The sequence below is a fragment of the Sciurus vulgaris genome (assembly GCF_902686455.1).
Source record: "Sciurus vulgaris genome assembly, chromosome: 14".
In the NCBI taxonomy this organism is placed as follows: domain Eukaryota; kingdom Metazoa; phylum Chordata; class Mammalia; order Rodentia; family Sciuridae; genus Sciurus; species Sciurus vulgaris.
Genome location: NC_136475.1, coordinates 78,542,634 through 78,568,897, shown reverse-complemented (window position 1 = coordinate 78,568,897; position 26,264 = coordinate 78,542,634). Strand labels below are relative to the sequence as shown.

Genomic DNA, 26,264 nt, shown 5'->3' with positions numbered 1-26,264 from the left:
GTATTGTGCAATTTATTTTCATTTCTATAACAAATCATCAGATTACAAAGTTTTGTATATGAGATCATCACCTGGTTAATATTTTTCATATCAAATTAAATAGCAATCAAAACAACAGCAAAATAACAAAATACAAAAGGTCTTAGATTGTTTAGAGGGGCCTAAAACTTTATTAATAGAGACCCTTCTTTTTTGGTAGCAGGGATTAAACCCAGGGGACTTAACCAATGAGCCACATCCTCAGCCCTTTTATATTTACTATTTTGAGACAGGGTGTTACTAAGTTGCTGAGGCTAGCTTTGAACTTGTGATCCTCCTGCCTCGGCCTCCAGAGCTGCTGAGATTACAAGTGTGCCCCACCACGCCTGGCCTCCCCTAGTCAATTTTTAAAAAATTCACTATTGTACTGGTAAAAATTATTGTACCAGTACAATAATGACGTTGTAGGAAAGACTACATTTGGTTTTACGTGATTTAAGCAACAAGTTCCTCTATTTTGGCAGTCTTGTTATACTCATGATAACAACAACAACAAAATTCCAGAAAATTTATTTCTACTTCCTTTTAAAAGGAGGACTTATTAGGCCTAAAAAATGTTCAAAATAAAAGGCAACTTCAAGTTTCCTAAAACTTACTTGATATCAGCACCTGCAACAAAGCAACCTGGCTTTGATGAGATGAGGACGGCGCTTTTGATTTGATCACTGGCCCAGATTTCATTCATTACTTCCATGAACTCTGACTGTACTTCTTTATTCAGTGTATTTACCTGCCAAGGGGAAATAAATCTAAGGGTTTAAATTTGAAGTACCAGATGTCCACTATTACTATCAAATACCAATTTGATCATGGAAATGTGTTTATCCAACAAACATATATTGAGAGAAGGAAAAAGGTTAAGCAGAAAACAAACCAACCTAGTAGTTTTCTGTTCAGGCACCGTTGGCCAAGTATTAGCACCCCTTCCTTTTAAAACAAGAGGGGAAATCTAAATCCTGTTCCTAAGAGTTTGAATCATATGTAGGCTAAAAATAAGTTTATAAACATTTATTGGCAGGGAAAAATCTGTATAATATTAAGGAAAAAAGAAAATTAAAAAATCAGACTTACAGTATGATCTTAGCTTTATAAATATTATTTGTTAAAACTGGATTAAGTGTGGTTATCTTTGGGTTTGGATTATGAATGATTATTTTCTTCTTTATAATTTTTTGTACTTTTAAATTTTTCTGTTACTGGCATGTATTGTGTTCAAAAAAATATTCAATGAGAAAATTCTACAAAAACACCTTAAACTTGAATCACAAATTAGTGGGTGCTAAGATTTACTCAAGGGAGATGGAATGGCTCTTATTCCTAATTTGTGATAGTTGTCAATTGCTTTCATCTAGGTCTCTGGTTATAAGATTTTTAAAGTATGAAACCTTTACAGTAATTTGAGATGGGGGAAAGGCATAGAAACCTGCAATAAAGTTCTTCTTGGCAAAAGATTAGAGTAATACTGCATGCCTTGTTGAAGCTGCCAGACACAAATGAGGTTCCACTTTGAAAAGAACTTGATTTCCAATATTTGAGTTGCATGGAGTCTTTTAGCTCCCAAAAAGCTTAAGAGCCAAGTGTCCACATTTAACCCAGTCAATGTACTATGAATAATGACTTATGCAGGTAATGAAGAAAGTGAATACAAAAAACTCATATTTAAGATGGATAGTGAGTTTCAATTCTTATAAACAAAGCTTGTACTTTGGTTCTTGTCTAGTAAGTCACCTCCACATTTCTACACCGTAACAGAAGGCTAGCCTTACCAATCCTTGATATTAATCTAATACCTAGAGTCACAAGAATATCTGCTTCAGAAAACTATCTTCATAGAGCAATCTGTCAAACTTTAATTTAACTATCAACATTATAAATTCATGTAACAGGACTACTGCCAGATTGGTAGATTCCTTCCCAATCAGGACTGGATTAATAAATGTAGTTAGTAGAAATAAACTGCAGAAAGTTAAATTAGGTACCTTTGAATTGGGTGAGTTAATTCGAATAACTGCCACATTCCCTTTGACTCCATAGTTAACATGGGTTCTAGCTAAAAAGACAAGAAAAATTTATTAATAAACATATTTATTACAAAATAATCTAAAAGGCAATGTAAGTATGACCACAAAAAATTAAACTTACCCAGTAAAGACAAGAAAAATTTATTAATAAACATATTTATTACAAAATAATCTAAAAGGCAATGTAAGTATGACCACAAAAAATTAAACTTACCCAGTAAAGCAGAAGACCCTGAAAAGTTGCGGAAACTATAACCTGTAGGAAAAGGGCATTTTAAAATTAATTATTTTGCAAAACAGAATTTCTGTAGTACCTGGTAGATACAGCAAAGCTGGAATTTTCAGTAACAACCCTCCATCCCCAGTAAGAATAACGTATTCCACATCATCATTATGGCCTCTGTGCCTTTTTCATTTCAATTATCAGGTCGTGTGATTATTCAGATACCAAATAATGTAGGTAAGACAATGTCCCCTTTCCACCTGCCAAAGATGATCCATCCCAGAACCTGTGAATATATTAGGTTACATGGCAAAGAGGGATTAAGGTTCCAAATGGAATTGATTGCTAGTCAGCTGACTTACATAGGGAGAGTATCATGGATTATTCAAGTGGGTTTAGTATAATCACAAAAGGGAAGAGAGAGGCAAAGAGAATCAGAGAGATGGCAGTGAGGGAATAATTTGGCTCCAGGATGTTGGAAGAAAGAGGAAGGGAGTGAGCAACAAGTTAAGAAGGCAGGCAGCTTCTAGAAGCTAGAAAAGTAACTGATTTTCTCTTAGAGCATCCACAATGACCATAGCTCTGTCAACACCTTTGATTTTAGCTTAGTGAGGCCCATTATGGACTTCTGACCTCTGTAACTGTAAGATAATAAATTTTTACTGCTTTAGATAACTAAGTTTGTGGTGATTTGTTACAGTAGCAATAAGAAACTAATATAGTAAGCAATAAATAAACTACAAAACAATCCTTATGTCAGTTCGAAATGTACTCCAAATATATCTGAACTATGCTTTCCAACCACATCTACTTACATTTTTATGGAGAGATGGACTTTCTGGTGCTATGGAAAGTAAAATCAAGGGGCAACAGTGGCTACTATAAATGAAACGTTCCATGTCATACATTGCTATTATAAGTATTTCTAACTGAAAATGTCTATATTGTACTCCACCAAGAATACTCCTACATTTTGGATAACAAAGACCAGCTCTATTCTCTCATCTAGTTTATGCTCTCCGGCATAATGATATAGAGAGCTATTTTGATACGTCTTATAGCCATCTTGGTTGTAACCACCATTTTGCTTATCGGGATAAACTGGCAAGCACTCCAAACCCTATAGGCCAAACAAAGTGGTTAAGATAGTCAGCTGAGCGTGTTGTACTGGTCACTGATGCCCAGACTGTTTTCACTGAAAATGGATCTTTTTTTTTTTTTTTTTTTTTTTTTGGTGCTGGGGATTGAACCCAGGGCCTTGTGCTTGACAGGCAAGCACTCTATGAACTGAGTTATATCTCCCAGTCCAACAATGGATATATTAATAGTTTTTGAGAAAGGACAGGTACATGCTGCTTGGGTATGGCCCAACTTTGTCTACCTTAGCATATAAATTCCTTCCTCCTAGGGCTGGGGATGTAGCTCAGTGGCCTAGCAAGCATGAGGTCCTAGGTTTGATACCCAGCACTGCACAACACACACAAAAAAACCTTTCTCTTATATTGAGTGCGGGGATCTATTTACCTGTTGTGCTGCAGCGCAATCACACTTCTGTCAATTAAGTCCCCAATAAACTGTACAATCCTGGATCTATTTGCCTCTTTCTTCAGTCACATGGTCCCTTCTCATAAACCAGGACTGGGTTTTTCTATAACAATAATGCTTTTATGATCTTTTGATTAGTGGTGGGTCTTTCAATCTGGACTCTAGAGAGAAGGTAAGGAATACTAGGGAATTCCAGGCAAATTTGTTTTGGGCATTACTTTATCTCTTTTTTACCACTAAGGCTCACTTCTAACCTGCTCTCATCCATACATCTTGCTCTGTGTGGTAACCAAGTTGTTCTGGAGGAAACCCAGGGTCAACATCTCTTAATTACAACTTCCAATTGCCTTCAAAAATCCTTTTTCCCCTTTTCTTTCATTCATGGTTTACTTCAAACCATTTCTCCTATGTTCCTCTTTAATACTATATTCCTTTTCCTTCCCCACATCTTCCAAATCTTGCTGTTGTCTTAGGAAAAAGTTTTCTCTTTCTTTGGTTCTAAAAATAAAAACAAATCATCCCTTAATTGATTAGCAGTTGTATACATGAAACACACCACGGAAAAGGCCTACATCTTAAAGTAATATCCAAAATAATAGAGCTAATGCTTTAATAATATATCCAGTGGTTCCTTCTTCTAATTACTCTGGCTTTCCCCACATATTATTTAGTTTCTTTTTCTTCTTCTTTTTTTCTGGGGCTCAAGCCCAGGGTCTCCTTCATGTTAGGCAAGTACTCTACTACTGAATCACATCCCTGGCCCCCAATTATTATTTATTTTTTAATTATTAGTACTAAAATTTGTTTATTTCTAATTTTCATTGAATTCTAGTTTTCACTGATGGTAGGTGGAATGCGGAAGACCATCAATAATTCACCAAGGCTCTTGCTTCTTCCATCTTTTTTCTCCAGTTTTTAATTCTTGGGAAGAGAAAGGAAGGGAAAGGAAAAGAGGGAGAGGGAAGAGAAAGGAAGGGACAGAAAATAGCAGCTTTATATAGTTCTGAAAGGCACCATATGATAACATATTACTGAGAAAACTATACCTGGCTCCAGAACCAGAGTAGGGTGATCTCAGGTTCTGTCTGCATTTGTTCCTAAGCAATCCAAATCAGCCCTCTTAGTACAAAGACAAAGAAAGGTCTTGGGTTCAACCTGTGTGGTCATGAACAAGCCTCTGGGTGAATTCCAGTGTTCTAAGACAGAAGAAGCCAGCCATCATTTTTATTCAGTGCCTCTGCTTCTTTACCATTTGAAATCTGTGTCATTTGTATTTATCACTCTTCATTCTTTATATTTGCATCATGGTTCCAACATTTTCCAGAAAACCTCAACTTCAGATTTCAACTACATAACTACAGTCTCTCCTGTTTGTTGTTGTTTTGTGTGTGCTAGGAATTAAATCCAGGGGTGCTTTACCACTAAGTTATATCCCTAACCCTTTTCTATTTATTTTGAGATGGGGTCTCTTTAAGTTGCCCAGGATGGCCTCAAACTTGTGATTCTCTTGACTTAGCCTCCCAAATTACTGATATCATAGGCACCAGCCACTGCATACTGCTGTCTTCCTGCTTTTTGAACTTCATCATTTACTGTTTTGTTCTCTAATTGCTGAAGCTATAGTGGGTGTTCTGTTAACTAAATTATAATCTCTTTCAGCATCACATCATTCAAAAAAATTTATAGTGACCTAACATGTACTACGCACTGTTCTAGGAACTTGAAGTAGGTACCATAGCTGAACAAAAAAGGTAAAAAACAAATAAACAAAAAACCTGTCTTGGTGATTACATTCCAGGGCAACAGGGGATATGATATCTAGGAAGAATCAGTTTCTACTCAATATAGATAAATGAAAACAAGAAAATCAACCTGGAATCAAACAGAAGTTTGCCAGTAAAGTAGAAATTCTAGTGGAAATGGAAGCAGGGGATAAGCCATTCCATCTAGAACAGGGTAGAATAAAGCACAGTGAGAACAGACTGACTGGGAGAGTAGTTTGAGAAAGGTGAGCAAGAAAGAGAAAACCCAAAAAACATGAATATGTAAATACGTCAGAGGTGCTTAAGTAAAAGAAGAGAAGATAAGAGCAAGTATGGATTGCAATTTTAAAGATCAAATATTTAAGCTAACAGGGAGGTGTGCGTTATCCTGTAGTATAAGCCATTTTAACTCTTGCCAACTAACCTGTCTTTGCACACCCCACACAAGTACATAAAATCTCTTTTAAATAGAGACAAAAAGAAAAGAGAAAATCTATAAATGCCCAACTAGAAAAGAATTCCAAACTATACTCAACTAAATCAAGTGGAAGTACAAGGTAATTTTGCTTTTGGAATCTGTCCTTACCAATGCCTAGACAAAGCTTACTCTAGCAGCTGGGTGAACTTTGGCCTACATCTACTGTGCCAGTAAGAGAAACCTTTATCCTACTTTTTAGTCATCTTCATATGTAACTCAGTCAAATACCTAAAGACCATGTGAGACTATAGTCAGTGGAGACAGCTGAATTGTGTTGACACAAATTTCAAATTTGAAACTGTTATTTTGGTTGTAATAATCAATAGCTATCCTCAAAATTCAACCTTGGGAGAGGGGAGGGGATTAAGAAAGTGAGAATCAAAATTTAAAAATACCACATCACATTTTCCTCTAACTGATTACCTGTGAAATTTACCACTGACATAATGAAGAATTTAAATTTAGAAGGAATGGGATTTAGATATTACAATCAAGTTGTGATTTTCATTTCATAATCATATTCAGAATTCTGGCTCTTGTAGAGCAGGAGTGCAGTAAAACTTCAAGCATTACAAATCAGTTTCAAGAAATTTCAATCATTTCCCAGCAAATATCACAGTCTCATTAAAAGTTTGTCCAATGCATTGGCACAGACTTTCAAGGTAAAGGAACAATCTGTTGTCTAAAAATGGTAATCCAGGTGTACAGGTAATTTAAAATTCACTTTATAGATATTTTCAAAATGTACACAGTGCTATTGAAAGAGGCAGTAACTATAATATTGAAGTGTATTTTCTTATTGGTGAAAACCATGCAAAATGTATGTGTATAAATTTCTAGAGAGAAAATATAGAAAGATTAAGCTGCTTTTTATCACACAAGTTAAATGAATAAATTGAAGATTCTCAGACATACAGAATTATAGTTCTTAAGGGTTGAAAAGTTATTAATAGCTAATATTTACTGAGCACTTACTCATGATAAACTGCTTTATATCTAACATAACCTCATAAAGTAGAACTATTCTCCTATTTTAAAAATGAGAAAATAGAGAAATTAATTGCATAAGGTCATTCCAAGGTAAAAGACAGTTTCAGTCTGATGGTATGTTTAATGCTTTTAATTACTCTGTCATTCTACTTCTCAATGCTAAAGAAAGTTTACAGTCTCAATCATTCATTTTACAGATGAGAAATAAAGCTCAATTTGATGAAGGTTGTTTGTCCTAAGTAACACAACTAGCGACAGGAAACCATGTGACCTGACTACTACATCAGTGCCAATCTCTAAGAAATGCCTTATAACCAATATGGGAGCAAATTCAAAAATATGATTTTTCAAAAGTAATAAATGACAAATGTGGAAAATAAGAAAAAATATAAAGTGCAAAGAAACACAATCAAATGCTAATGGGAGGAATGTAAGTAGTAAGACAACAGATGACTCCTTTTTCTTAATCCCTTTCCCCAGTCTTTACATCATTTTATCTTTCTGCAATGTGGTGCTATTATGATCGGTACACATAAGCGTCCTGTGGAGACTAAAAACAGAGGCTGAAAAAATAAAGAAGAAAAAAAATTCAATCATTTAATTAATCCCTTGCAGTTAAGGGAGACTCCAGTTATCTGTCTTATAAAATAAAAACATACTACTCACTGGTTTGGCAGGAGGAAGAAGAGAGAATTCATATTACAAATGTAAAAAAAAGTTCATCATTAAATAAGTGGTACTAAGTACTACATGCAGTAAAGTCACGTTTGATCTCACAGATTTGGAATGTTAGGAAAATAGCAGGTTTTCTACAGCCAACCTCTTCAACACGTTTACTACCAATTTTAGGAGAAAAAAAGATAACGTAGCTAATGCAACAGAAACAAAATTAGATTTAGTTCTTAAAATTATGTAACAGTTTATTCAGTAGGACACAGGTTATTTGAGTATGCTTAAAATGTGTCTTCAAGGTGCAGAAACTCGCGTTTCAATACTACATGTTCACAATGTAATTATTGAAACTGCAAGAGTTGAGCTACCCACTGAAGTACAAAAATGGTTCTTAGGGAAAGGAGCAGGGAGGGTAGTGATCTCCAAGGCTGGTTAATTTCATCTGAGAAGCTTGTAAGATAGCTCGTGTTGCGAGTCAAGGTGCTGTGGGGTCACAAAGATGAGACAGACTGGGTCCTGATCCTCCTGATCTAGCACCGTCAGGCCCGAGGCCAACATTAAATAAACAAGAGGGGCGTGAGCCCAGCAGCGCGACGCGGGAGACCTGCGGAAAGTGCCAGGGCGGGTGGAAAGGACTCAGAAATGTTGGGAGTTATGGAGCCTGAAATCGCTGCAGGACTCGGGGAGTTGTGAGAGTCAGTGACAGTCCCTTCTCAAGGACACAGGAAAAGGGGTTCCAGGACAGTAGTCCCTGGCAGAGGGGGTCACTGGGCGGGAGTGGACAGGAGGCAGCGAGGGGCAGGCGCTGCTTTTAGCCGCTCCAGTTCCCGCAGGCGTTCTATCCGAGGTTCCCAGGCGCCCTCAGTCAGGTCTCACCTCGGGTGCGGAGGATCCTGAAGGCGCTGAAGCGGTTGAGGCTGCCAATTGCCCGGGAGGCCACCATCTTGAGCAGGAGAGGACGAAAGTAGAGAGCACTTCTATCCCGGGAGGCCGAGCAGACGACTTTTTCCTACACCCTGGCCGGCCAGGCGCCCGACGTACTGCCTGACTAAAACCCAGGCACTGAGTGGTTGCCAGCCCTTTAACCCTGCCCTTCCCTCCCGGCTTACGGAGCCAAAAGGATGCTTTCTCTGCCCAAGGACGAAGGCCCAATGGAGAGGGGGCGGAGCGCCGGGTTTTTTAGTCAGGCGGCTGGCGGGCAGTCCCAAGGTCGACGGCACTCGCGGGCGGGAGTGAGGGGTCCTTTCTGGGAAGGACCCACCCCTCGGTCTCGCCGAGACTTGTCACTCGGGACCGAACCTTGGCTGGAGTGGGATCCAACACGGTAGCGGACTAAGGTGAGATCGTGCGCTGCACCGGATATTCGACCTTTTTTTTTTTTTTTTTTAAACCTTCCCACAAACAATTTCCACTTTTTTTGCAACTCGCTGCGCCAGCGCCCGCGGCCGCTTCCCCTCTCTGGAAGAGTCGAAGTTGAGGGAGCTGAAGGAAGCTCCTCGGGCAGGGCCGATAATGCCAGCCGCAGATAGGTAGGGACTGGGACTCTTGTTATAGCGGTAGCTCGGAGCGGCGGTGTCATCTGTCTTAATTTATCACCGCAAGTTAATGAACTGAGTGAGTGTGTGCCTAAAACTCTGGGCTGCGTTGGAGTTTGTTGTTGATTCACCTTTACTTGTAGCCAAGTTAGCGGCTGTTGAGGTTCAGAAAGGCACCACGGGTTTACCCTGATGTCGGTTCTCAAGGGTGGGACTCAGGTGTGGTAGGAGCTAAGACGCTTGCTGTCCTGCGTGGTGGTGACCCAGTGCTCAGGGTCACTTTCTAATCTTGAAGGGACCTGGCGATCATCTGACCATTCATCCCCCTTCCCTTCTAATACTGGCCAAGAAACAAACCCGTGAGTAGGTTCGCCCATGGCCACAAGTGGTAGAAATAGGACTAGAGCGTAAATCTACATTTAATTAAGTACTCTGCATTGCACGATAGCACTTTTTGTGTTGGAAAGATGGGCTCCAGTACTTAAATAAAGTGATTGTTTTTTTTTTTAAGTAATGTTATGATCTATCCTGCTCCAGACACCTTCACACCCTTTATTTCATCCTCACAACCCCCAAATTATCATGTTCATTTTCTAGAAGTAGTTTTGGAGGCTCGGATTATACAAACTTTCTGGTCTTTGGCAAAGCTAGGATTCAGACATGAAGCTGAACTTCACTACTCACCAGATTGACTCTTACACAAGGGAGGAAACGAAATGGCAGAAAAGTTGATATAGAAATGAGAACTATGGAAAGAGAGACTTTTCTGTTTTAAAGCTCTCCCCAAATAAGTGAGTCCTCCATCACTGGGAGCATTTCTGAATAAATTGCAAAAGGGATTTTTTAAAATTGCTTTTTAGTTGTAGATGGACACAATACCTTTTATTTATTTTTATGAGGTGCTGAGGATCAAACCCAGTGCCTCACTCATGCTAGGCAAGTGCTATACCATTGAGCTACAACCCCAGCCCAGCAAAAAGGATTCTTGACTCTAAAAAGATATTTACCTGAGATCCTGCCTTCTGCCCACATAATGTTCTCTTGTGCCCCTAATTGCATGTAGCCCTTATTATTTAGATCAGGGGTTGCAAACCTTTTCTCTGAAGAGCCAAACAATAAGTAGTTTGGGTTTTGTGAGTCTACTTTGGTCTTTGCTATGTATTCTTTGTTTTGTTTACAGCTCTTTAAAAATGTAAAAGCTGGGACTAAGGGTGTAGCTCAGTGGTAGAGGGGAGGCCCTGGATTCCACATCCCAGGACAGCAAAAAGAAAATAAAAACGTAATACTTCTTTATTCCTTCCATGTACAGATGCAGGCTTAAGGATTTTTGTCTTTCTGTCACAAAATGGAGTCTTACTATACATTTGTTCTGCAACTTTCTTTTTCATTTACTATATGTTATGAACATCTTTCCTTGTCAATATGTATATAGTGTATATTATTATGTTTCTTTTTTCTTTCCAATTGCCTTAGAGTATTCCATGTTGTTTATGATATAATTTAAATATTTCCTATTGTGCATTTAGATTAGTTCCAGTTTTTCACAAATATAAGCAGTGCTACAGTGAACATCTTGAGTATTCCTGTAAGCTTGAGACCTATGTGCAACACATGCATTTTGATTATTTCCAGAGGTTAGAGGTGAATGAGAGTTGTTTTTGAAAATGGAAATTTACAACTTGAATTTTGATAAATAACTACAAAATTGCCCTCCAAAAAGGTCTTAGCAATTTATACTTCTATCAACTCATATATGTAAGAGCCTGGTTAGAACTATTCTTACCAGAATTGCATATTAACCATATATTTAATATTTGCTGATCTGATAAATCTGAAATGATATCTTGCTTTATTATTTTTTTAAAGATATTATTGTTAGTGAGAATGAACAGTTTTCTTTTGTTTGCTTTGCATTTTTTTTGACCCAAGGCCCAAAACCCAAGACCTCACACAGGCTAGGAAAATACTGTACCATTGAGTTAAATTCCCAGCCCCTGACATTTTAATTTCTTCTGAATTGTGCATTCACTCCTTTTTGTTTTTGGTCTGTGCATCAGGAATGGACCTTTCAGAAAATTTAAGTCAACTTGGATGATTACAAGGGTTTTTGTTGGTTTGCAGAACTAAAAAGCACAAGAGGAAAGTTTCACATGGGATCTGACCAGGGCTTCCAAGTTTTTTTCTTGAAATTCTTAACTCTCTTCTGTTTAGGTTTAGCTCAGTTTTGTTCATGTTTGCGAAGAACTATAGCCGTGTGAAACATCAAAAGGAAAGGTTTATGTTCTAGAATTCCAGGTAGAAGATTTGAATGTTAGACTGATTAAACCATCCATGTATCAGTACCAGCGGCAAATTCATGCACAGTTGTTTTAGGCCTTAGTTTCCTGAACCATTTATCTTGGTAGAGAGAATGAGATTATACTGATTGGTTAAATCCTGGAGTTGAACTGGATTCAATCCCATGTAAAGCACATTTAGCAACTATGTAAGGGGGTGAAAGGCATACTAGAGTAAAGACTACATATTCCATTATAGATTTTGTTTTCCCATAATTCGAAACAAGTTCTTCGTGAATTAAGACTATTAATTCTTTTCTGTTATACGGATTACAAATATTTTCTCTGAATATATTGTTTGCCTTTTAACTTGAGTTTAGTATCTTTTACTATTTATGTATTTAAAAAAATTTTTTTTTAGTTGTAGGTGGACACTTTTATTTTTATTTATTTTGATGTGGTGTTGAGGATCAAACCCAGTGCCTCACGCGCACTAGGCAAGCACTGTACCTCTGAGCCATAACCCCATCTCCTATATTTTTTAAAAATATTTTTTTAGTTGTAGATGGATGCGGTACCTTTATTTTACTTATTTATTTTTTTATGTGGTGCTGAGGATTGAACACTGTGCCTCACACATGCTAGGCAAGTGCTCTACCACTAAGCCACAACCCCAGCCCTATATATGTGTTTTAAATGTTTATATAATCAGATCTATTAATTATTATTTTGCATTATGGCTTCTGGGTTTTGTGTAAGAGATTGGAATCCCTTCCCCATCTAAGATTATTCACTGATTTTTTTTTTTTTTTCCTGGCTCTTTTATAGTTGGAAAACTTTTTTTTTTTTTGGTGCTGGAAAGTGAATCCAGGGGTGCTTAACCACAGAGTCACATCCCCAGCCCTTTTTTGTATTTTATTTAGAGACAGGGTCTCACCGAGTTACTTAGGGCCTTGCTAAGTTGCTGAGACTGAGTTTGAACTTGCAATCCTCTTGCCTCAGACTTCCGAGTCACTGGGATTACAGGCATGTGCCACCATGCCCGGCCAAAAAATATATTTAGATCTTTAATCCATCTCGATTCTTTTGTACTAATAATGTGAGCTATGGACCTATTTTCTTTCCAAATGGTTATTCATTTTCCCTGTTAAATTTTTTGATAATCCATCTTTCTTCCACTTAGTTGAAATCCTACATTTGCATATTAAATTGTTTTATACATGGGTATGCTTCTAAACTTGCTACATCCTGTCTGTTAATAGTTTCATTCATTCCTGTGCTAGATCGTGCTCTATTTTAATTACTGGTGCTTTATAAAAAGTTTTGATATCTCTTAGAGCAAGGTTCCCCCTTTTGTTTTTAACATTTTTTGGACTATTTTCATGAATTTTATTTCAAAATGGACCTTACTTAAGGGAATTTATCCCAGGCCCACGTGGTTTTGTAAGTAGCTTCTAGAAATGAAGGTACTCATCTCATGGTCTCTTTTGAGTTTCCCTGGCCAGAATCCCTGGAATATTCCATAGGCTGGTGAGCCTAGAGCTTAGACTCCTCCATCTTTTTCCAATCCATACATTTGGAACTTGTGATTTTTTTTTTTTTTTTTTTCTTTTTGGAAACCGTAAGGCATCTGCCTTTTAAACCTTAAGACTTTTATATTATCTGTTGCTAGGTATCAAAGTACTACCAAACTTAGCAGTTTAAAATAATACTTGTTCTCATACATTTTCTGTGCTTCAGAAATGTGGAGTGACTTCTATGGGTTGTTCTGACTAAGGAGTTTCTTATGAGGTGCTGTCAGCATATTGGCTAGGTCTGTAGTCATCTGAAAGCTTGCCTGAGCTGGAGGATTGGCTTCCAAGCTCACTCACATGACTGTTGGCAGGGGGTGTCAGTTTTTCAATACGTAAGCCTCTTCACAAGGCTGCTTTGTGGGTGTGCCTGCTGCCTTTCCCCAGAATGATCTGAGAAGGCGGCTAAGGCTGAAGCTATTTTCTATAGCCTAATATCAGAAGTGACATACCATTATTACTGGCATACACTTTTGTTTAAACAAACCAACTGCAGTATAGTAAGGGAGGCAACCATACAAGGGTATGAGTACTAAGAGGGGAAGTTTACTAGAATTCGATTTGGAGGCTGGCTATCATAGCATTTATTGTCAAATCTCGAGTTCATTTGTTTTTTAAATTAAAACATTTCAAAATTAAGAAACCGTAAAAAATGTTCAGTGACAAGTCTTCCTTCCACTTCTGTCCCCTAGTTATTCAGTTCCCTTCCTTCCAGCTCACAATTATTTTTAATATTTTCTTTGTACTTCCAAGGATATTTTATACTGAGAGAAGGAAATGTACGTACTATTTTTCCTTTTTTAACATGAGTGATAACATGCCATACACACTATTTTGCATCTTGTTTTCTTCACTTAATATAGCTTAGAAATGGTTCTTTCTGTGCTAGGTGCACACCTGAAATCCTAGCATCTGGGTAGGCTGAGGCAGGAGGATCTTGAGTTCAAAGCTAGCCTCAGCAACTTAGTGAGACCCTGTTCCTAAATAAAATATAAAAAAGAACAAGGATGTAACTCAGTGGTTAAGTGACCCTGGGTTCAGTTCCTGGTACCAAAAAAGGAAATGGTTCCATGTTGGTGCATAATAATTTCTTTATCTCTTAGAAGTGCATAATACAGAGTGCATGGCTTACTTAGCTAGTGCCCTTTTTGTTGGTTATTCTAATCTTTCTATTACAGTGGCAACATAGCTCATGTGTATAATAGCCATGAAGTAAATCATGACAGTGAAATTGCTGAACTAGAAGTCAGGTGAAGTTATAGTGTTGACAGGTAATTACCAAATTGTTCTGGCTAGGAATTACACAGTTCACACCTTAGCAACTGCATCAGAGAGTGTGTTTAGGCATACTCTTGTCCTCACAGAACATGTCAAACTTTTTTTTTTTGAGTCGTTGCTAATTTGATAGACAGTTAAATCTGTGTGTTTTTAATTTGAATTTTTCTTATAAGTAGAACTGAATATCTTTTTATATATTGAAGAACCATTTATATTTCCTTTTCTGTGAATAATCTGTTTATATCCTATATCCATATGCTGTTTTTTCCCCATCTTGTTTTGTAGGAACTGATTGTTAGGAATTTAACTTTTTGGGGAGCTAATATGTTTTAAATATTTTTAATATATAGGCTTTTTATATGTATTTTTAGATTTTCATAATTATTTTGAAATGGTATGAGCTTTTGGGGAAAAAAGTATCAAGTGCAGTAACTTCAAATTTTTTTTTTCTAATAGCAGTTGATAGTAAGCTACTAACATGATGCTTCCTCTTCTCTGAATACTTTAGTGTGTATACCCTTAAAATACAAAATTCCATAAAGCCTTCTATATAATCACAACACAACCTTCAAAGTCAAGAGATTAACACTACTGGTGTCATGATCATGTCCAGCAGTTTCTCTGTTTCTTTGACCTGAAAGAGAAAAGCACAAACTGTGGAGTTAGACCATGTGGGTTCGAATCCCAGCTCTACCACTTACTAGATGTGGGTCTTGGGGCAAGTCACTCAGTTCCTCTATGCCTCAGTTCCCTGGTCATTCATGCCTGTTTCATGGGTCATTGTGAGGATTCTATGATTAGTGCTTAAAATAGTGTTTGCCATGACTGCTATTAACAGTGCAGCTGTCATAATTTCATTATTAGAAGAAGGATAGTTGATAATAAACTGGTACTTTATATTAGCTATGTTTATCAGAGATTATAGACCACAAATTGCTCAAATAACCTAGAATATACTTTGTTCTTCTCTTTTTAGGTTTAAAAATGACTTCCATCTTGACTTACACTTTAAAAAACCTTCCCAGCACATCAAAATGGGCCCTCAAATTTTGTAAGTTTAATTTTTCTTTCTTTATGATTAGATTTGGATTTATAAGCACTTTACAGACATTGAAAAGTATTGCTTTTTGTAAACAATTTATTTTGTCTTCCAGCTGTAAGACCTCTGAGCTGTTCCTCCCAGCTATTAGCTGCCCCAGGTACAGTAATTTAAAAAATAAACATGTCTCACTTAAATGTTAGATTCTATATTTGTGAATTTTAAGTAAAAACCAAAACTAATTTGCTAATTCTTCTCTTTTTATGAGCAACATGAACATCACTGTTACCTTCAAATTCAAAACTTAGGTTAGGCTAGGGATATAGCTCAGTGGTAGAGCCTTTGCTTAGTATGTACAAGGCCCAGCACTGCAAACAAAACAAAACTCATAGGGCTTGAAGGCGTTGACAGGAGATGGCTTTCTGTGCTTTGGAGCCCAATGGATTCATGAAAGTTCCATTAACTGTTGATCAGTTTTTTTATCCTCTGACTTGTCAGTCCTAGAGATGATTAATTTACAAGTACTCTTGAGACCATTGTGGAGCTAAAAGTTGACTTTTAAAATTTGTAATTAGTGCTAGGCTTCTCTATTGAATATCTTTTTATCTCATGTAAGGTATTATTGACACAGAAGGGAACTAGTTAATAAAAGAAAATTGTTTAGCCAATATGAAATAAAAGTAAGGAAATTTGTTGATTTGATATGGTCATTTAGACCCTCAGTAAAACCAGTGAGTTAGGCTGAATATATTCTTCTACAGAATCTGCTTTAGGTATGTTTCTTCACTGGTCAGTGCTAAAAATACCCTGACAAATTCTTAGCATTTTTCTCCTTGCCTAGGTTTTGTATTGACTCTAAAACTCTCATTTTGGTTTTATGTTGGTATTTCTACTTAACATAAGAATAAAAAAAGTACCTTCCAAGATTCACAAGTCTTGACTGTATTCTAGCTATACTTTCTGGGCAACGTGGCCTTGAATTGGTCACCTTGCTTCCCTGTGCTTTAGTTTCTTCCTCCAAATAAATAATTCTAGTCTTGCCAACTTTATATAGCTAGCCCTTTAAAAACTCTTTAAACCCAAGTTCAAGATGGTACTGTTACATTCTCAGAGATCTGGTACCTAATTAAAATTAGAGAAGTTTCATGTTGTCATGTAACAAGTTTCCTATGACTTCTAAATTCTAACTAGAATATAGATTTCTGTTAGCTCCACAAAGAATAATTCCTTTCAGCCTCATTTCACCTTTCCCCTAATTCAAATGTGCACCAGACCTTTGCTGTGCACATTCACAGAAATAGACCTGATCTTGCCAAGTGGGAGAAGGTCATTCTGAATGCCTACAAAGAAGGCATTTATCTGGCCTTGAGACTGTTCTTTATGTTGCTCTGTAACTATTTTGGTATATTTTGTCTCCCTAGCTACATTGTAAACTCTTGTGAGATAAGCTTTTCTGTGTCCTCAGTGTCTATCATGGTGTCGTATAATTGGTTTGTGTTAACACTGAAGATGATAATGGTGCAAGAAGGCAACTAAGAAAAGAAACGTGACCAACTGATGTGAGGGCAGGGATTGACATGTGCCAGTGCCAAGCAGGTTTTAGGTTGCAGTAATTTTATTACTAATAATTCCTCATGTGAATGCCCCTGCTTGACAGGGCTGTTAGGATGAAGGAATCAGAAAAAAGGAGTCAGGATTATTAATGTTGTCATCTGATGAACTCTAAGTGTTCAAGGAAAGTTTGACTAATTTGCTGGTTATCTATGTCTATGTATACATTTCTTTACATATATGCGTATGGAAATATAGCAGCTATGTAGTGCATGACACATCTTTATCTTCTTTGATTTTCATTTTACATGGAGAATGTAAGATATATATCAGACAGTCATTGAATCCTAGATTTTTGAAGTCATCTAGTCCTCCTGTATTTGCAAATAAGAAAATGTTGACAGAGCAGGAACTAGAACTCTCAGTTCAGTTTCTTATAATTCATTTCTACTGTGTGCCCTTAGTACAGTGGAATATATATAAAGGAGCTGTATTATTTGTCCTTGAGAAAATTTTGATGTGACTAGGAGCCAGAGTGCACATGAAAAAGAATGAGAACCCTCTGGGTGACATACTTATTATGTTTAATACATAATGAATAACAAATATTTTTTAAATTTAGTTTATAGAATTAGTTTAATTTACTTTATAATAAGCTACATTGTTTGGAAAGGGCAATTTTTGCCCTAGTGTTGGCTGTAGAAGTTCAGAAGCAACAACTATAGGTAATCACAGTTATCCGGGAAGTCTTTACTAAGAGGTAGAATGCAAAGTAAGCCTGAGAGACATGAAAAAATTGGACGGAATGGGACCATACAGATAGAAGGGTCCCTGAATGAAGATGAGGAGGTTGAAGAAAGCAAGGCTGTAAGGGACTGGGGACTTGCTCATCTAGTTATATTTTAAAGAGTAGTGGAAAATACTTTTGAATTGTTAAGGAGGAACCAAATAAAGCGGGAGATTCATTAGAGGAATGAAGAATTTGAATTTCATCTGAAAATGTATAAAAGGAGTACATGTTCTGTTCTTGAAAAGCACAGTGACATGATGATGTATCATCTGACTTTTCATTACTTTATTCTTTGTAAGGTCAGTCATAAGTAATCTGCAAACTTAGTGGCCTGTTTTCAGTCCTCATTTGCCTTGAGGATTGAAACATCTACCTGTGTCAGTCTCCCTGCCATTGTCCTTGCCTTCCCCTACCCTTAAACGCCATCTGTCTGGTTCCTTGGAGCATGCCCTCCCCACCCCACACCCCAGTATCTCTTGATTCTCCTACTGCCTCTCAAGGTTACCTTCTGTCTCACAACTCTGTTCTTCCAGTGTAGAGAGATCATGTAGCTGAGTATCTTTTTATTGTGGGTAATGGAACCCCCAAGGTAAGGGTGGAAGGTTCTTATGTACTGCACTGGGAAAGTGTTAGGAACAAAGGCAACAGCTGTTAGGAACAGCTGCTTTTCTCTCTCATGTACCATATGGTATGCCCCTTCCCTGGCCTTTCTGCTTCTCTTTGTGTCTTCTTTGCTTAGTCATTGTTTTTGCTGTCCCATAACACTAACAGATGACTTCAGTTTACCATTGCCCTGATTCTTCCTCTTGGCATCTTTTGACTTCTACTAATTGGCATTTCTTCCCATGCTTCTTCACTTAGATTCCTGAAAGAGAACCTGGCCAGTGCAGTTTTTCACTTGTAGGTAGATGACATTGGTAACTAGTTGCTGTGGTTTAGATATGGTTTGAGTATGTCCCCCAAAGGTTCATGGGCTGGAAGCTTGGTCCCAGTGTGTTGATGTTGAAAGGTGGTGGAACCTTTAAGAAGTGGCACCTAGGGGAAGGTAATTAGGTCATTGGGGGTATCAGCCTTAGAAAAAATTAATGCAGTTCCCTTAGGACCTTGGTTGAGTCCCTCAAGAATGATACCACATCATGTGCTTGGCCCCTTTGGCACATGACCATTTCCTTTTCTGCTTCTTTGCCTTATTATGCTGCATCCCTTTTCCAGGACACCATCATTATGCAATTTTGACTATATAGACACCAGAATTGAGTCAAATAATCCTCTTTACTAGTACTGAGCTTAGGTATTTTGTCATAGCAGCACAAAATGGGCTAAAACACTGGACAGCCACTCTGTAGATTGATTGTTGGTAGATCTGATTTACCCACATTAAATCTGATTGGCTTTTGCTATGGACTTAGAGACATGGCCACCTATGGCTTAGCTAATTATTTAACTTTAAAAAAACTAAAAGGGGGCAGTTTTTTGTTAGTGCTGGACATCGAACCCAGGAGCACTCTACCACTGTTACACCCCAACCCTTTGATACAGGGTCTCACTAAGTTTCCCAGGCTGACATAAAGATTATGATTCTCCTACCTTAGCCTTGTCAGTTGCTGAGATTGCAGGCATATGTACCTGGCAGAAATGTTACTTCTGAGTAAAAAAATGTAAAATGAGTCACACAGAGAGTATTCTAGGCTTTTGCAGAGTAGTGACCGTCATCAACAAGTGACTTCTGTTTCTATGTAGAAAGTCAAGAACATCAAGCTATGTGAAGAATGAACAATATCAACAATTGTGATTTCTGATGTCAAGTTTTACTTGTAAATTGGTTATTTTTAATGTAATAGGTTGTCAAACAGGATAAAGTGAACAATTTTGTTAATTACATAAATACCTTCATCATTGTGGCTAATCTTTGTTTACCTTAAATGTTATTTAGAGCCAGGCCTGACACATGTTTATAATAATTCCAGTGACTTGGGAAACTGAGGCAGGAGAATTACAAGTTCAAGACCAGCCTCAGCAACTTAGAAAGACCCTGTCTCAAAATCAAAAATAAAAAGGGCTGGGGATGTAGCTCAGTAAAGGACCTTTGGGTTCAATTCCCAGTACCAAAATATGTGTGTATGTGTGTGTGTGTGTGTGTGTGTGTGTGTGTGTGTGTGTGTGTGTGTATAGAAGTGGTTTAGTAAATGACAGTGCAGTTTGACATTGAATGATGTAATTCTTCTTAGAATGGCTGTCCTTAAAAATGTATAAAGTTATCTGATTTTATGTATTTTTATTAATTATTCTTTGATCCTTGTTTTAAAGCTGCCCAGACCAAATCAAAGAAGACCTTAGCCAAACCTAATATAAGGAATATTGTGGTGGTGGATGGTGTTCGCATTCCATTTTTGCTGTCAGGCACTTCGTAAGTATGGAATTATCATGTGATTTCTTCCTTCTTTTATGCTACTGTCTAAAGTGGTCTTTGTAAATGTAACTGGTAATGATATTGTTAGTGGACTATAGATAACATCTCCATGAAATTAATATAGAATAAGTCAAGCTAGTGGTGAAATAATACAGTGGAATTTTTTTGTTTTTTTTCTTATCTTCTCTCATAAAACAAACCTATTAGATCGAATAGCTCTGCTTTGAAAGCCTAGTGTAGATCCAGAGACCTTGTTTCCAAGAGCTTTCCTTTCCTTTTCTGGAGACAAGTATATTGTTTTTGTACCTCCTCAGAAGTTCGAGTGCTGAGGATGTGGGCCTATGGATACTCCAAAGAGCCTGTAATACACTGCTTTGGCCTCCTGGAGATCATTAGACTTGCTGTTGACAGATCTGGTTCAAACCGTAGGCATAGCACAACCCCTAGTTTATGGGATCAGAATGATCCTAGGCTAGCCTGAAAATTTCTTAGATCCTAACAGTTGTTCTCCTTGGTCTTTTCTGTCCCTAAGTGAGGTCCAGTCTGTCTAAAAGTTGATAAAGGCTTTTAGTAATTAGGTGCAAACAGTTCTATTCTGTGTAAATTTTTTCAATATTTGTATTTTGAATAAGCAATCACTAACTTAAAAACTTTTAAGAAAAATTAGGTACCTATTAAAAATAATGAGACATAGGAAATGCTGAGAGAGCTCCTTCTCTCCTCTTGGCTCCTGCTGCTCCTATGTGGTAAAGAGGGTGTGATGCTTATACAAAGCTCACGTCTCAGCTGAATGAGTTCACTGGATCATCACCCTCAAGGACTCCCTGGGTAGTGGCAGTGGAGACCACAGCATGGCCCATACTTGGTCCTGTCTAGGGGAAGAAAGGGAAATCAAAAGCTCACACCCAAGACATACCTCAACCTGGTAAGCAGCCGCTCTGCTGACCTGCATCCCCTCTTCCCCTCCCCCAGCCCTCTGCACACACACATGCACACACACACTTCACGCATGCACACACCTGCATTCTCACATTTATACATACATTCACATAGTTCACACACACTCACATGCACATATTCACTCACACACGGGCACAGCCCATTCCCTGGGGGCTGCCCCTCTGGCCTCAGAAGCCTTTCCCTCCAGGCACATGCCAGGCATGGGCAGAGACGAGCATCTGGAATCTGGTGCCAGTGAGGAGCCCAGGTGGCTGATGCTGGGCCCACTTGAGAGTCTCAAATATTTGGCCAGTGTGTCTTTCTCAGGGTTTGGACACAGAAAGATGGACTCTTCCCACCCAGAAGACACAGGGACAGTACACTGGTCTTTGAACCCGTTCCTCAGGCGTTGTGCTGACCTGTCCCTCTGAGTGCCCCTCACTTTTCCCAAGGCCAGCAACAGAGGCTCAGCCAGAAGTGTGAGTAGAGACACTAGCAGGTGCCCCAGCATATAGGCCCTGACCCAAGCGGAGCTTTCTGTGGAGGTGCAGTCCTGAAGGCCACATGGTAGGCAGTTGGCCAGGGCAACTCTGTCCACTCCCCTCTTCCCATCTTAATCTTATATGTATTTTAACCAGGAAAAATGTGATAGCACATGGGTAGTCTGGGCAGTGAATAAATACCTCAGACATCCTCTTGCAGCAAAAAAAAGAGAGACCTGTCTTTATATACTGATATGGAAGATTTGAGATCTGAAAGCTATGTTAACTATAAGAAGTAGTTTACAGAGCATCATATGTAATATGCCATCATTTGAAAGATAAACACCTGTGTGTGTGTGTGTGTGTGTGTGCGTGTGCGTGTGTGTACGCGCGCGTGTGTATAAACATAGTTACAGCCAATCAACAACAGTCATTTTTAAACAGATGATTTAGGACTTGGAAAGTATTTTCTCATAGAAGTAATGTTATAATTAAGTGTTGGTGAAATTTCTTCTTTCATCCTATTTTGTCAATGTGGTAACAGTATTTCTCATTATAATCTCTTTCCTTTACTGACACAATAAGGATAAGAGTAAGAAGCCGAAGGCTTTAGCAGCAAGAAAGAGAGGAGATGGGATCTTACCTGTGCTCCATAGCAACAGGGTAGAAAAAGAAAATTCCACCAAAAGAAGGGGTCTTGGCAGGGAAGACCACTTTTTTTGTAAGGGCTATTTGTATACTATGTAGGTGTTTGGTTCTGTTTTACCAACTGTGGAAAATAGAAACATATTCAACTATTTCCTTATTTATTTGAACATTCTCTTGGATGATAAGTATTTGCATGAAATTTGGTTTGATGTTTTCAGCACATCAGTATAGTGTCTCCTCTTTTTGTTATTATTTATTGCTGTGTTTTAGTTTATTTCTATATCCTGATTAAAGGAGATAAAGTTCATGAGTAATTTAGTGGTACAGAAAGGAGAAAAACTTTTGAGTAATTTAAGAAATAATGCCTAATAGGAAAGAAAGAATAAAAAGTACTTTAAGGCAGTATTCATGTAAAGAACAAAAGTGACTAAAAATAGCATAGAGGGAAAATGTAAGGATTTGGAATTTCTTAAGTAAAAATTTATATGACAGTTTTATCATTTTTTAAAAATATTTTTTAGTTGTAGATGAATACAATGCCTTTATTTTATTTATTTATTTAGTGTGGTGCTGAAGATCAAACCCAGTTCCTCACATGCTAGATCATTTTCTAGGTGCAAAGTTTTTTTTTAATTTGAAGAAACTTTGCTTTCAACCTGAGTGTTTTTCCTAGAAGGTTCTTCATTGAGGTAGAAGCATTTGGGAAGCACTCCTGGAAACAGACTCCCACAGCAGAACTCTGCAATCTGTTGGTCATTCTGATAGAGAGGAGTATGGGATCATGAAAGTAAATAATAAATAATTTGCGGTTTAGGCATTTTGAAATGGACACATAGCCTTTCCCCCACTCATTCTATGCCAAGGTGAGGAAACTGATTTTCTGATTTTACCTGTGAAAAATTTGGAAACTTCTGATGATTCTGCCATGATTCAGAGTGAAAATAAAAAGTTTTTGGATTTTTAAGTTTTAATTTTCAGGAACTTAAAGAATGAGTCTTATTTAATTTTTTTTTTTTTTTTTTTTTTTTTTTTTTTTACTTAAAAGGAATTTATTTCTGACATCTAAGTTAACAAACAAATATAGAGTTCACACCCAGAGCTTACTTTCCAAATAGCCCATTTCAATAAAAGGAACCTAGGTCTCCTTTCAGAATGGCTATGGCCAGGCCAGAGAAAATTCAAGATGATACAGGAGCATCTTGCAGTGCTAGAAAGTAAAGTGCTTAAAAAAAAAATCTATATATAGATCTATATACACACAAATACATAGATATCTATATATACATGTACATGTGTGTATCTAGATAGATACACATTTTTGTATGTATGTATATGTGCTAACATATGCATATGTACAAGTATTTCTTTGTGTATGTGTGTATTTTTATATATGTTTATGTGTAGAGAGTGAGTGTATCATGCCAAAAGAATGCAGGACCAACCTTCAAGAGCTCCCGGTCACCAAAGTTAGAAAACTGTAGTCAACAAAGTAAATTACAATAGTAATGAACCATAACCCAAAGAATAAAATAAATATCCACAAGCTCAGTATGATATATAAATGATTAAAAGAATAAATAAATCAGAAGGAAGAAATTCCAGCACAGCCCAGCATGGCCAGCGCTGAATTGGGGGATCCTGGGGCAGGTCTGATCTTCCTTACAGAAGAATTTCAATTAATGAATATAGAAGGAATGAGGAAAACAAATAGATCACCATTAGAATGCCACGCTAGTAATTGCTGCAACCTGGAAGTACAAATAAATGCTGCAATTAGTGGGTGAATGTTAACAAGAAACATATTTTCATAGTGTCTCTGCCTCCTCCTCCAAATATTTGTTACTTACTGTCATTATTTTAACATGTGTCTACAAATTGTTACTAAGAAGTGGAGCTTAATTCTCCTTGCCTTGAGAATGGTCTGGATTTCGTGACTAACTTCTTACAGGCTGAGTTTTATAGAAAGGGAAAAAGAGTAACTTTATAGTGGAGAAAACTGGCAGACCACATCTGAACCAGATGATCAAGTTAGCATCACCAGTAATAAGACATCCTAGGTCATACCCTGATAATGAAGCAGTAAGAAGAGCACTTTACCTCTGTGATATTCTTCCATAAACTCTAAAATCCTAGTCATGAAACAAGGGAATACTGAAAAACTGGCAGACGGGGGAAACTAAGGAGTCAGGACAACAAAATGCAGCCTGATGTCCTGGATTGGACGGTAGAACAGAAAAAGAACTATAGAAAGACTAATGCAATCTCGATAAAGTTGATAGCTTATTGAGTATTGTGCTAATGTTAATTTCTTAGTTTTAATAAATACACAGTGGTCAGGTAAGATTAACATTAGAAGAAGTGCAGAGTAAAGGGAATAAAAAACTCTGTTCTATCTTCTCAGTTCTTTTGTAAAATCTCAAATTACTTCAAACAAAAAGTTATTTAAAAAGACCTACTACATCCCCTATTTCCTTTTAGACATTACAAAATAAATAAATAATGTACTTTGTAATATTTTTAAAGTCCTTAAAAGATGGGTTTTAATTTTAAAGAATATGATTTAACATTTCATGCTGAACAATAAAGTATAGTCATCATTTTTGTTAGATTTTTAGCAAGCTCTGAAGGAGTTAAGGATTGCCAGATTTTTAGGGATGACAAATAATAAAGCCACAGTATTTTTTTTAATTGATGAACTGCTTTGAATAATATTTCAACAACATATGTTAGATGATATCTAGGTATTTTAAATAGAAAAAAAAATTATTGAAGTTTTAAGGCTTTGGTTTAAATAATTTGTTTTCTTTCCACAGATATAAAGACCTGATGCCACATGATTTGGCTAGAGCAGCACTTTTGTAAGTAAATGCAGTTTCATTTTCATTCATATTTCACTAAAGGCACTTTGTCCAGTATTTACACTTGAAATAGCATATTCCATAGAATTTCTATATGTAGAACATATCAATTTTATGTGATAAGAAAAAATACTGGGGCTGGGGAGATAGCTCAGGTGGTAGAGTGCTTGCCTCGCAAGCACAAGGCCCTGAGTTCGATCCCAGTACCGCATAAAAAAAGAAAAAGAAAAAGAAAAAATACTGATTAACTTCTACAAGATTAATTTATTCTCCATTTTAAGCATATGTGCTACACAAATTTGAGAAGCTCATGAATATTGGCAGTCTTTATTTTGAATGCTTATCATATATTGTCTTGGGTATGACAATATTCTTTAATGAGTGCCTGGCTAGCTCCAGTACTAGATTGATCAACCTAAACATAATATATATATTTGAGGATTATCTTAGGAACTTAATTACTGTATAAAGGTAGCCGAACAGATTATGTAGATATTGTCCTATTTGAAAGAAGTCTAGCAAGAGAACTGGAGATTCATGTGTAAACCAAGTAAAAATATAAAATTATGAGCTGGGCATAGTGGTGCACACCTGTAATTTCATCAGTTCATGAAACTGAAGCAGAAGAATCACAAGCTCAAGACCAGCCTGGACAATTTAGTGAGACTTTGTCTTACAATAAGAATAGGGCTGGGGATGTAGGTCAGTGGTAGAGCACTCCTGTATTCAATCCCCAGTAACAGGGAGCCTGGGAGGAAAGGAAATGTGAGTAAATGAAAGTGAGATGGATTAATAATTTGGTGAGGGTCATAAAATGGCTGTTTCTAGAGTGAAAAATAACATGTAAGGTATTATCTTATTCATTTTACAATGACACTTTGCCTAAGTGTCTTTTAAGCAGCCATAGTTCTTTCCTAGTTGGAAGAAGTCATTCACATGACCTTTCTGCCCATTCTAACTCATTTCTTTTCTTCCTGCCAAATTTCAAGAATGAGTGCAAACAGCAGTTGCTTCTTTTTCCTTACTATCATTTATTCTCCCTATTTTCATAATAATTATTTCCAGTGGGCTGGGGTTGTGGCTCAGTGGTAGCATGTTCACCTAGTACATGTGAGGCCCTGGGTTTGATCCTCAGCATCACATAAAAAAAAAAAAA

General features: G+C 37.2%; 2 protein-coding genes across 3 annotated transcripts in view; one reads left to right on the top strand and one right to left on the bottom strand.

Annotated features, from left to right (window-relative positions):
• HADHA (hydroxyacyl-CoA dehydrogenase trifunctional multienzyme complex subunit alpha) overlaps positions 1–8,810 on the bottom strand; it is a 44,140-nt gene extending 35,330 nt beyond the window's left edge. Inside the window, exons 1-4 of the mRNA XM_079110162.1 lie at positions 8,608–8,810; positions 2,275–2,316; positions 2,019–2,089; positions 636–769 (exon numbers count right to left, since the gene is read on the bottom strand). Of these exons, the coding sequence (XP_078966288.1) occupies positions 636–769; positions 2,019–2,089; positions 2,275–2,316; positions 8,608–8,674 (314 nt within the window). The 5' untranslated portion in view covers positions 8,675–8,810. The remainder of the gene's footprint in view (positions 1–635; positions 770–2,018; positions 2,090–2,274; positions 2,317–8,607) is intronic.
• Positions 8,811–8,941: 131 nt separating this feature from the next.
• Positions 8,942–26,264, top strand: part of HADHB (hydroxyacyl-CoA dehydrogenase trifunctional multienzyme complex subunit beta) — a 37,081-nt gene continuing 19,758 nt past the window's right edge. Inside the window, exons 1-5 of one of the 2 annotated variants that reach the window (XM_079110163.1) lie at positions 8,942–9,068; positions 15,368–15,442; positions 15,546–15,590; positions 20,079–20,178; positions 25,064–25,108. In XM_079110163.1, coding sequence (XP_078966289.1) covers positions 15,376–15,442; positions 15,546–15,590; positions 20,079–20,178; positions 25,064–25,108 — 257 coding nt within the window. In that variant the 5' untranslated portion in view covers positions 8,942–9,068; positions 15,368–15,375. Of the gene's footprint in view, positions 9,069–15,367; positions 15,443–15,545; positions 15,596–20,078; positions 20,179–25,063; positions 25,109–26,264 lie in introns of both variants that reach the window. The other variant, XM_079110164.1, reaches the window with a different exon arrangement.